The 12451-nt window shown below is 41.0% G+C and overlaps 1 protein-coding gene across 4 annotated transcripts in view; it reads right to left on the reverse strand.

Moving 5' to 3' along the window:
• Ehmt1 (euchromatic histone lysine methyltransferase 1) overlaps positions 1–12451 on the reverse strand; it is a 141039-nt gene that overhangs the window by 64165 nt on the left and 64423 nt on the right. For 2 of the 4 annotated variants that reach the window (XM_057754931.1, XM_057754932.1), the window contains exons 5-8: positions 9056–9213; positions 8519–8707; positions 3404–3481; positions 1588–1708 (exon numbers count right to left, since the gene is read on the reverse strand). In XM_057754931.1, the coding sequence (XP_057610914.1) occupies positions 1588–1708; positions 3404–3481; positions 8519–8707; positions 9056–9213 (546 nt within the window). The remainder of the gene's footprint in view (positions 1–1587; positions 1709–3403; positions 3482–8518; positions 8708–9055; positions 9214–12451) is intronic. The other 2 variants (XM_057754934.1, XM_057754933.1) reach the window with 2 other exon arrangements.

The raw sequence follows: 12451 nt of genomic DNA on the forward strand, positions 1-12451 counted from the left end.
GGCGGGTCTTGAACTCACAGAAATCCACCTGTCTCTACCTCTCAAGTGTTGAGATTAAAGGCGTTGCCACCACCATCTGACTTGTTTGTTTGGTTTTGGTTTTCAAGACAGGATTACTCTGTGTAGCCTTGGCTGTCCTAGAACTCACAGAGTCTGCCTTTCCCTCCCAAGTACAAGGATTAAAGGTGTGCGCCACAGCGCCTGGCTTACTCACAAATTTCTTAGAACAAAAAAAGTAAGAACCATTAAAAAAAAAAATTCATAAATCTGACTTCAATAAAAACATTCCCTAGCTCTTCTTACCTAAATATACTGTTAGGAAAATGAAAAAGCAAGCCACAGGCTAGGAACAAAACATGCAAAATTTCATCTGATTGAAATTCTCAGTGAGAAGAAAAATGACCTAAATATAAAAGTGAATGAAAAACACAAATACACACTTGACAAAAGAAAATACACACAAGCTAAGTAAGCTCCATCTCATTATTGACCTGGTAAAAACAAACTGAAGCTACTAAGGAACACTACGGCACACCCTCTGGAGCCACTGTTATACAGACTCCAACAAGCAAAGGTAAGGACAGAGAGGACTTAAGCCCCAAGTACTGTGGTGGTGGTGATGTACAAGGGGACCCAAGCTAAACAACAGTTTGGTAGTTTCCCAAAGATTGAGCACACCGTATGCAACTGTGTTAGGCCAGCCAGAAAGATATGAAACACCTGTGCTTCATTCAGATATTTCTATCAGCTTCCTTTCTGAGAGCCTAACCCAGCAGAGACCAGCATCCACCCACAAGAAAATGACTAATAAGTGACAGCATCCCACACAGTTGGTACACTTCTCAGAAGGCAAAAAACAAATTGGTGTGGACAGGTCCAAGAGGAGGGTGCTCAAAACAATTATCTCAAAAGTGGCAGAGCAGGGGGGTAAAAAGACTCTATATTGAGCAACTCAATTCACAGGATTCTACAAAGTACTAGAATATCAGCAAAACAGAAAGGCAAGGGCTTCCTGGGAATGCGGAGGTGGTCACAGGCTAAGGGAAGGCTACCTAGCAGCAGGGTTAGGGGCACATAGAGGGTGAAAACAATAGTGAACTGCTCCTGGTGAGAGTTCTATAATTTGTATACATTCCACTCTATGCCAGGCACAACTCAACAAAGCTATACAATGAACCCAAGCACACTAACCTTTGTTCCTCTGATCTGAAGGACATGTTCTTGATCTCACCTTAACAAACTACTATTAAGGACTATGGATGAGTAGCAAACCACTCAGGCCACAGAGGCAGCAGGAATCATCAGACTTCCTTCTTCCATATGGTACAGGAAAAGTCCAGGCACTACTCCCGTGCAGGTGACAAACTATCCATGTCGGCTTAGTGCTCGGTAATGAAGCCAGATCAACTAGGTTTATTAGAAAGAGACTACCTGAGGATTGCTTGAGTTTCTCTAAAGAAGTCATTTCAACATTTTTTACAGGAGTTCCTCTTTCTGAGTGAAATCCTTCAAATAGACCAGCCCAGACGACCTTCCTGCTGACACACCACACATAGCTTGCAAAGGCCCCAGCTCCACTGTGCTCACCAAGCATGCTGCTTGGCTTCTTTCTACTTCTCCGCCTCCTTTTCCGAGCAGGCTTGATCCAGGGGCTGTCAGTCTTCCCTCTCCTCTTGAGAAATTTCTTCTTGATACTGGATTCAGAACTCTGGAGGACCAAAGGGCATGCACATCAAAGGCAAAGCAGGGGGAGCTCCTGAGAGCAAAAAGGACTATGAGTTGTTTGCCTCAAAAATCAAATAGTTGCTATATCTTGATTCTTCCTCTAAAAGTTTCATTTCGCACTTGGGAGGCAGAGGCAGGTGGATCTCTGTGAGTTCGAGACCAGCCTGGTCTACAAGAGCTAGTTCCAGGACAGGCTCCAAGGCCACAGAGAAACCCTGTCTCGAAAAACCAATAAATAAATAAATAAATAAATAAATAAATAAGTAAATAAGTAAATAAATAAATGGTTCATTTCACTTTTGGGCACGTTTCCAGGTTATATTCTAAAAATACATATGCTGTTTCAAAGCATCTCACTAAGCCCAGTCGTTTTAGAGCTAACAAGATAAAACTAAAATACAATTTGTAAGTTTTACATCAGTTTGGCACACTGTAAAAGAATAAACTGGAAATTTCTAGCCAGGACTAAGCAAAAAAGCTCAATAAGTAATCTACTTTTCATTATACATATCCACTCATCTTGATCAAGAAGGAACAAACAAAGCTCAATGTGCCCTAGAATCCACACAGGCACATGCTACATGGATAACAAGAAAGAAGTATAATCAATTTATAACAATACAAAGTTTCCACATCTGTTCCCATGTTGCAAGTGTAGAAAGGACATCTAACAACCACAAATCACAACAAACCTACAGCACAAATTCTAATGCCAGGAGATGCTAGAAAAAGGTCACATGAAGACAGCACATGGGTTTCTCAAACCTACTTTCCAAAGACATATATAGACACACTGAGGATACTATACTGATACCCAGAAGAGTCACTTGGCACAGCATGCCAAGTAATCCTAATTATATGGAAGTACGCCCATCTGCCCAAGCCGTGGGTTGGCTGTGTGGGTCTACGTCAGTCACCCCAGCAAATTTGTTGAGGAACATCTCCAACACACATGCTTATATTATAAAGGTCCCTACAAACAACCCCTCATTCCACCCTATGTTTCATACAGAAAAGCTTTTGGAAAAACTTCAACGAGCACTGCAAAGTTTCTACTGTCTCAATCATGCTATAGGACCCCGGGAAATAATGTTCCATCACCAAACCCAAGGATCCTATATGTGTCTTCCCTGCCTTCACCACAGCAGTCTGACACAGGGAACACTTTCTTCCTCTTCAATTTTTGGTTCAATACTTTATCTTACACAGATAACTTTTCCCTCAAGCTCACACGCTTCTTATCTCCTCTGCTCAGTATTCACACGTGGGTGGGCTATTCCATTCCAGGGATTCACCTATTTCAAACCTACCCAGCTCCTACAAATCCGCAGATTCTATGTGACAGGTAAGAGACTCTACCTCAACATAGCTCAAGTCCAACAGCTTCTCAGCAGCCAACACAGCACAATTCACCCCTGGTATGAATAACCAGAAATATAGAACCATGCCCTTCCCTCAGAACCAAACACAGCCCTAGGAATGTCTGATGTGCTATTGGATCTCAACAATCAGATCATCACACTTGCTCTATCTGTGCCTGAGCTACAACACTAAGTGACCTCTTCCCTTCAGACAAGACCCCTGGATACCCTGTGACTTTCAGCATACACAGGAGGTGGTAACAGTGACCTCACCTGAAGATCTGAATCATATTAACATAAAATAAATGTCAGATTACCAGGTCAGACTCATCTCCACCATCTTCATCCTCCCCTGTGTCAGGTGACTCCTGCTCTTCCTCCGAATCTCCATCCATCTGATCATGGCATAGGACAGGGAGAAAACCAAATAAAAAACAAAAACCAATTAGATCTTTTAGTAGAATACAAATGAATGCAAAACAAATGTTAAAAAAAAAAACCTGGCAGATATACGTGGAAGGATCCTAATTGTCTGTCCCATTATAAAGACAAGTTACCTGGCTGGCTTTGGCCAGGGAGTTTCCAGAGAACAAAATACCATGAGTTTCTGTTCCCATTCTCTGTTAAGATACTACATAGCAAATGGACCCACTCTGATGACTCAAAATTCATCAACTGCATGCAAGACATGCCATATATATATATATATATATATATATATATATATATATATAGTGGCAAAATGCACACACAAGCACATGGGCACACACAAACAGAGAGAGAGAGAAAGAGAGTATATTCTGAAGGGCTATGTAAAAATACAGATTCAAACCTACCTCTAATCGCCTAAGAGTAGTCTAGTCCCTAAAGCCATAAGTGCTATGTTACCTGGCCACTTCCAGCCACACAGAGCCCATGCCTAAACCTGTTTCCATGCTGGACACACTTCAGTGACTCTTTTCTAATTACAGACAAGTTCTGTAATCCTTTCTATATCAGAACACCAAAGACAACTTGCTTTTCATACTGTATTCATCATTCCTGTCTATACTGTCAGTACATGAATACAATGTCCACTTGCCCCAGACCCACTCACTGCAAGACAGGGCTGTGGTCTCTGGTATGCTGTAGGATGCACTCCAGAATAGTTCACTTCTTTCTGATGTTCCCAGCTCAACAAAACCTACAGGGTTCGCAATCAAGCTGCATTGCAAACATGCCAAGGTCCTTCAACAAAAGGTAGACGAGGAGAGATGTGGAGTTCCTGAGTCAAATGGCACCCCTCTCCCCTAATAAATCTCATTAACATCCTATACACATCTCTTGTTTACCTATTCTTTTTCTTTTTTTTAAGATTTATTTATTATATATACAGTGTTCTGTTTCCATATATGCCTACAGGCCAGAAGAGGCTGCCAGAGCTCATTACTTATGGCTATGAGCCACCATGTGGTTCCTGGGAATTGAACTCAGGCCCTCTGGAAGGGCAGGCAGTGCTCTTAATCTCTGAGCCATTTCTCCAGCCCCTTGTTTACCCATTCTTAACACTGCTGATGTATCTATCCTACATTCTCTCATACAATTCCAAGAACTGTTATCAATCTCCATAGCACTTTAGAATTTAGAGCTGTGCAGAAAGTTTTGATTAGATTTTGATGGGACTATTCTGACTTAGAGATAAACCTAGAGACAATGTATTTGTTTGTATTTGTCATTTGATAAACACATTAAGCAAATTTATACCACATTATTGCTGAATGTGTTACCCTAGATACCCTGGATATGCCAAAAATTACAGCCAAGCTTCTAGGTGTTTTGTGGTTTATATTTCAGATTACCAATCATTAAGAGATTCACAGATATCATCCTTAAGACCACTCAAGTATGGACAGACAGAAATGGACACTGATGTCTGGACCCTTGCATTTTTTTTTTTTTCCTTTCAGCTTTTCAAGACAGGGTCTCTCCTTGTAACCCTAGTTGTTCTGGAACTCCTTCTGTAGACCAAGTTGGTCTCAAACTCAGAAATCTACCTGCCTCTGTCTCCCCGTGCTGGAATTAAAGGTATACGTGACCACACCCAGCTTATTTTCTAGTTGATGTTTAAAAAACATGACTAGGCATTTATGGATTTGCTGATGTTTATTACAAAATCACACAAAAACAAGAGAAGTCTATGTCTTGATCACATGGAAGTATAGTTCAAAGGCTGTAATGGTTTTTTCTGGGGTTTTTCCAATATTTTAAGGTGGACATTCATATTCTCAGTAAACTCTTCTCCCATGTCCTTTTAAATATTAAAGTTTTAATTACTTCTCATCTGTTTTTATCAGTTTAAATATTAAAGTTTCTTTCTGGCTTTTCTCTTACAGCATCACTCAAAACAGTCAATGCTATTCTCCTTATGTTCATGCTAAAAGCGGCAATCTCACCCTCGTTTTATGACCGATAATGAAAATGCTTTTAATTTTCACCAAAAAAATGTAGCCTTCATTGTAGACTCAGGGACTTTGCTAGTTTTCTTTAAGTTTTCTTTAAATTCGCTAGGCAGTTGTTTTGCTCTTTTGTATGTTTAATGTTAAACAAAACTGAGCAATACAACTACCAATTAGAAAAGAGATTACACAGAGAGGATCACTTTAAAAGTGCCACTTGACAATTACATGTATGGCACAGGTAAGGAAGAAAGCACAAATTGAAATCCCAAGGAAAAAGGAGAATAAAGAGTACTAGCTGGCAAAGAGTAAGTTAGAAGTAAGGAACCAGAATGTGATGCAACTAAAACCTGTGTTCAACAGCAGAGGAAGTTGTCCTTATTATAAGAACAACAGAAAACAACTCTGGTAGTCAGGTCCAGCTTTCCGGCTAAGAGGGTAAGGCACTCCAAACAACCACTGTGCCCAACTATCACAGTACCTTAATTAGCTTGTAATCCACACAGCTAGATGAGAATACCAATCTTTTCATGACTCAGTAAGGACACAGAAGAATATGATACTGTGCTGACTAGGCAAACAAGGATCATTTCTGGATCAAAGAACTTCTACAAAATGGATTTCTAAAAAGACAGGCAACCTAATATCTAATAAATAAATGATTGATACTTAATCAGTTCTTCATAAAAGAAAGCATCTGTGGTGGTTTGAATAAGAATGGCCCAATAGGCTCATATATCTGAATGCTTACTAACCAGAGAACAGCACTATTTGAAAGGATTATAAGGATCAGGAGGTGTGGCCTTGTTGGAGGAAGTGTGTCACTAGGAGTGGGCTTTAGGTTTCAAAAGCACACACTAACCCCTGACTCCCTTCTTCCTGCTGCCTGTGGATCCAGATGTAGAACTCTCAGCTACTTCTCCAGCACCATGTCTACTAATATGCTGCCATGTTCCTCACTATCATAATGAACTAATGATTTGAAACTGTAAGCAAGCCTGAATTAAATGCTTGCTTTTGTAAGAGTTGTCATGGTCAGGGTGTCTCTTCACAATAGAAAACATTCACTGTTTCATACAAATGAAAAACAAACATAAAGAACAGTATTCAGTCTTCTAGAAATCAGGAAAAGGTACATTAAAACTATAATATACCAGCACTATGTACTCACTAAATGGACAATGGCAAGAGTGGCAAGCCAGTGCAGCAAACAGGATACTCAAAAGTAGCTGACAGAGATGTAAATGCCTACAACCCTCTTGGAAACTGTCTAGCAGTATCACTAACAAGCACAGTGATCTATTTCCAGTTTGATCATGAAATCAACTGTGCTTAGGATATTGGTGGGACTGTCACATCAAACAACCTTATATAGAGTCCCATAAAGAGAATAATGGACATCTAAATCAGAATAGAATCCAATAAAGGAATAATCTATCATGGTGGTACTCAAGCTCAGTCTCAGGATCCATATATTCTCTAAAGGGATTACTAAGAACTATGACGCACTTCTGTTAATTTTCTTACTGACATTTATTCCTGTAGTCTTGGGTTGAGAATGGAAGATTACAAGAACAGTTAATTAGGAACCAACGCAAAGACAGCAACACAAGTGACTCTCTAAGGACATAAGAGGCAGACACAACTCAGCTCAAGATGATAGTACCAGTCTTATAGATCTCTTAAAACAGTTTCAGAGATCCCTAGACTACCTGAATTCTACAGGAATGAAAATTAACAAAGCAGCCGGGTGGTGGTGGCACAGGCCTTTAATCCTAGCATTCGGGAAGCAGAAGGCAGGTGGATCTCTGTGAGTTCGAGGTCAGCCTGGTCTACAAGAGCTAGCTCCAAAACAGGTTCCAAAGCTACAGAGAAACCCTGTCTTAGAAAGAAAGGGAGGAAGGGAGGGAGGGAGGGAGGGAGGGAGGGAGGGAGGGAGGGAGGGAGGGAGGAAGGAAGGAAGGAAGGAAGGAAGGAAGGAAGGAAGGAAGGAAGGAAGGAAGGAAGGAAGGAAGGAGAAAATTTAAAAAGCTTCAAACACAGTGGGTGAAATAAGTTGTAAAGCAATAAAAAAAAACAAACAAAAAGGACACGCACTGTGTGTTTCTTCTATAAGAACAAAATTAAGCACAATTTTAGTGCTGGCACCCAAGTAGGCGGTATTCTTGTCTACTGAGTTACATGATGGGATCTTGAAATGCAACACTGGCTAGTCTTAAACTCTTCATCTCAAGAAACCCTCAGTCCCTATAAATTCATGACATCACCACTGACTTAATATTAAAAACACCGGCTGAAGCCAGGCATTAGTGATACACACCTTTAATCCCAACACTGGGGAGGCAGAGGCAGGGAGAAAGATTTCCCAGGACAGCCGGGACAACACAGAGAGAGAAACTCCGTCTCGAAAAACAAAGTAAAAGAAGTTATTTATGCATATGTACACTTTGTGGCTTTTCTTTGTTAATTTAGTAAATCTCATTAAGAGATTCCTAAGAATGAATCAATTTTTTGTAATCATTATTATTTTAGCACATAGCTGTATTTTACTATTAGGAATTTTATGAAAGTGTTGCCCAAGAATGAACCACAGTGCTTTTTCTATATTTATTCCTCAAAATACTTTACATAACAAAACTATTGCTGATTCAATGAGATTTATTCTAGTCATCCGATTCTTTTTCCACCAATCACATTTTCTTTTTTGTTTGCCTTTTGTTTCTTGGTTCTTTTGCTAGCTGACAGTCATTTAATCTTTTTTTTTCTCTTTTGTTTTCTATGTACTTCTTGCAGGCCTGAAACTCACTGTATAAACCTAGCTGGCCTTGAACTCAGAGATCCACTTGCCTCCTGCCTTCTGAATGCTGGGATTAAAGGCATGAGCTTCCATGTACAGTTAATTTTTTATAAATGTTAAATAAAAAGAAAAATATTCACTAGTGCATAACAATCCCAAAGTACTACCTAATGTCACCAGATAGAGAAGTGGAGTCCTACCTTGGCAGCACGGTCAGTCTCGGACATACTCTCTTTAGAAGTCCTACTGTCCTCGGTGGGATATGCAGCAGCCTGCTCAGCTCCGTGTTCCTCATCATCCTCCAGCTCATCTGAATCTTCATCTTCTGAGTCCATCTCCAAGCTTTCCCCATTAACATGCAGGGCACTGTCACCCAAGGCTTTCTCGCCCTGGAACACAGCAATTCACAGCTCTCGAAGTACTGTGGCCCAGCACATAAAGACTTAACTAACTCACTATGAACCCCTAAGATGAAAGATGTAAAGGTCTGCCAGCACTAGGGGCACAACGGAACCTAGTAGGAGAATAACCCAGCAAGAAGGCTCCCTGGAGTTAGGGGTCTTGAAAGAGTCACCTACGCTATACAAGAGGAGCTCAAGAACTCTAGTCCTTCCATGGCGAATAAGGTCACCAAATTAATAATAACCGCAACAAAATGTTCTTTTGGCCAAAGAGACTTTGGAACCAGGAACACATTTCCAAAAACATGTGGCAAACAACTCCCACACCACTCTTACCTTAGCGCCCACAGTGGAATGAGTTATGCTCTTAAACATCTCAATCATCGTCCTCTGCTTTAATACTTTGGTCTTTTTCTTAGGAACTAAGCTATAGGTTCCCATTCTTCGTTTTTTCTTCCGAGATACTGCAGCTGCTAAAACAAAAGGCAAGCAAGCTAAAAAAAAAAAAAAGTCAAAAGGGAACAAGAAAGGAAAAGAAATACCATTCAAATGTTTTTAGAGGTAGAAGACAGGCTACAAAATTTATCAGCAAGTCCTATTACTTTACACACACTTCTTTAGGCATCAACACAAGAGTATAACAGGAATTGCTTACTTGAAACAAATTGAGAACACTGAAAACACTTCCAAGACCATGTTTCACTAAAAATAATTAATTGCCCCACCTTGCAAGCAGTAAAACCACAAATCATGAGAAACAAGGCCTTCAGACTACCTACTAATAGTCTCCATGCCCTTGAATAAAGGAAGCTCTGCCCTGAGATGTCCTCTCCTTTCATCATATCCCCGAAAGGAGCATGTGTGCAGCAGGAATGACCCAAGGATTAGAAGGAAAACAACCCACCATAAAGTGGGCCCAACCAGTCTGCCAGAATATAGAAACCTCACCCATAGCTGGCCTCTGTGTATATCCATTTTCTAGGACCTTTCCCCAACCACTCAAGCATTAAACAGAAAGAAGATCCCTGAAATACTGTCTAGCACACTTTTACAGTCATATATATATATATATAATCTTACTAGACTACCTTACATGATGTGGTCCAGCTAGTAGAACGGCACTGTACAAGCAAAAAGTCCAAGAATCCAGTACTTGTTCAGTCCACAAGACCAGATGCATTACCTGGTCTTCAGTATATGCGAGAATCCCGAAGAAATATGCTCTAATGCCAATGAAGAAATGGATTTGCCAATGAGAGCAAGAGCAAGCGAGTAAAGAATAAAAGCTTCCTTCTTTAATGTCCTTTATATAGACAACCAGCAGCAGATGTGGCCATGACAAAGGTGGATTTTCCTACCTCAAAGATCCAGATTAGATGTGATATGATAACCACTAACATTCTGATTGATGTTACATTACATCATTAAGAAATCAAGGAAAGAAAACAAATATCTGTACAACACATTTTTAACAAGAAACAACAGAAACACTGTTAATTATAATCCTCATTCTGAAACTGGTCATGTGGCCGATGCTGGTACTGATGACCACATTCTCCTACAACCTATTCTGTATTCCCTCCAACCTCAGCAAGCACCTCTTTTCCTAGAGGAGAGACCCACACCTTCATTCCTGAAGGCTCTGTGCTCTTCGGTATCCTGCTTGGATTCGGTTACTATAGTTTCACAATGATTTTAATAACAGAACATGGTAGCACCAAGAGATGCCCTTAAAGGATCTCCTGCACTTAATCTTTCTTAACCTCCACTGTGGTGAAGCAATCCAATTTCCCTTAGTAAATCTGGATCCTTCATGCCCCCTAACAGTTATTCCTTTAAACTATTAGCTTAAAGACATTAGAAACCCAAAAACACTGGGGGAAGTCTGAGCTTCCAGTTCAATAGAAATTGGTGAAGCAGGGGCACTCACTTCACTCACTGTAGCCAACACTTCTAGGCCAGCAGAATTTAAGGTTGTGAAAACAGGAAGTAAGAAAATTTCCTAGGAGTGATAGTAGTGAGTAGAATTATTTCCTTTTCCACCCCTTGATTCCTGAACCCCATGCACAGGAAAAACCATACCATATACTGGATGCTGATTCAAAGCATGTACTGCATTCTGGAGAACCCAGGTTGCACCTAGTAGACGCTATAACTGGACATCAAAAATAACTTTCTATCAGTAACTGCTTAGAATAGTGTGGAACCAGTGGGTCGCATAATCTATCACCAGGTTTCTGGCTGGAATCTGATGCTGGTACATCTGGCACTCAGCAGCAGCTGTAGTCAGGTCAGCCTTAGTAATTGGAAGGCCGTGTTGTTGAGCCCATACATAACCCACATCTCTGCCAACTTGTTCATGGGCCCACTAGACAATGATAGGGACAGCTAAAGAAAGAGACTGTCCACAGAATGGGTCATACTATCTACTTGATTATTGAACTCCTCAGCTGAAGCCACCTTCTGATGAGCATTTACAGGGGACACGAGTATCTTTGCATCCTTTGCCCATTGGGAAAGATCTGTCTACATACTTCTTCCCCAGATATCTTTCTCAGCATTTTCCAATCATGGCCTTTCTAAGTCCCTCATCAAGCCAATCCATTGACTTCTGTTTTAGGGTTTTTATTGCTGTTAAAAGAAACCAAGACCACGGCAACTCTTGTAAATGAAAAATATTTAATGCTGACATTTTCAGAGGTTTAGCTCCTTATGATGTGGCAAGACTCAGGCAGATACAGTGTTGGAGAAGAAACTGAGTTCTACATCAACAGTAAGTAAACTAACCCACTGGGTGTGGCTTGAGCATAAATGAGACCTCAAAGTCCACCCCATAGTGACACACTTCCTCCAACAAGGCCACACCTATTCCAACAAACCAGATCTCCTAATAGTGTCACTCCCTTTGGGGGCCATTTTCATTCAAACCACCACAGGCACAGCCCATGAATTAGAAAACAATTGCACAACTGAACATTTCTTCTTTGAAACAAAAACGTGTGACCATGTATGTATACTACCCAAAGTTCTGTCCACTGGGAAGATTTCCCTTCGCCAGTGTTTTTCAAGACTGTCCCAGAAAGGGGTTGGAATGTTCCAGCTGTCCACTTCTGGATGGCGCCTGTATAACATGAAGAACCATCAGGAAGCCAGGCCCTTGTTATTTTTCTCAATTGATCACAGGGCACATCCCATGAGGCTATAGGTGCATACTTGGCAGCAGATACCATTGTAATGGGAGAAACCATAGGCAGTGGGGCAACTTATTCACATAACCTGCTGCCTATGCCTTCAGGACTTGTTTGAGGCCCATTTGATAATAGACTGCTGTGGCACACGACCTCCTACTTCATGACTTGGTGAAGTCACATAGCACCCAGCTCATGATGAGTTGCTCAGGTTGTATGGTAATTGAGAGGCCCATTGTCAAATGCTCAATTTCCACTACGGCCCAATAGCAGACCAAGGGCTGTCTTTCAAGGAGAGAATAGTTGTCTGCTGACAAAGGTAGGGCCTTGCTCTAAAATCCCAAAGGTCTCTTCTGTGATTCATCTACAAGAGTCTGCCATAGGCTCCAAAGAGCATCCCTATCTGGTAGAGCAGCCTGTACAGCAGTCTGGACTTACTAAAGATCCTTCTCCTGTTCCAGGCCCCACACAAAGATAGCAGTTTCCTATCTTCTGTTGAGCGCATGTGTTGCCAAAAAGTCCAAAGTGGTTGCTACCTCCTGTT

This window comes from Chionomys nivalis, chromosome 22 (genome assembly GCF_950005125.1).
Source record: "Chionomys nivalis chromosome 22, mChiNiv1.1, whole genome shotgun sequence".
Taxonomy (NCBI): Eukaryota; Metazoa; Chordata; class Mammalia; order Rodentia; family Cricetidae; genus Chionomys; species Chionomys nivalis.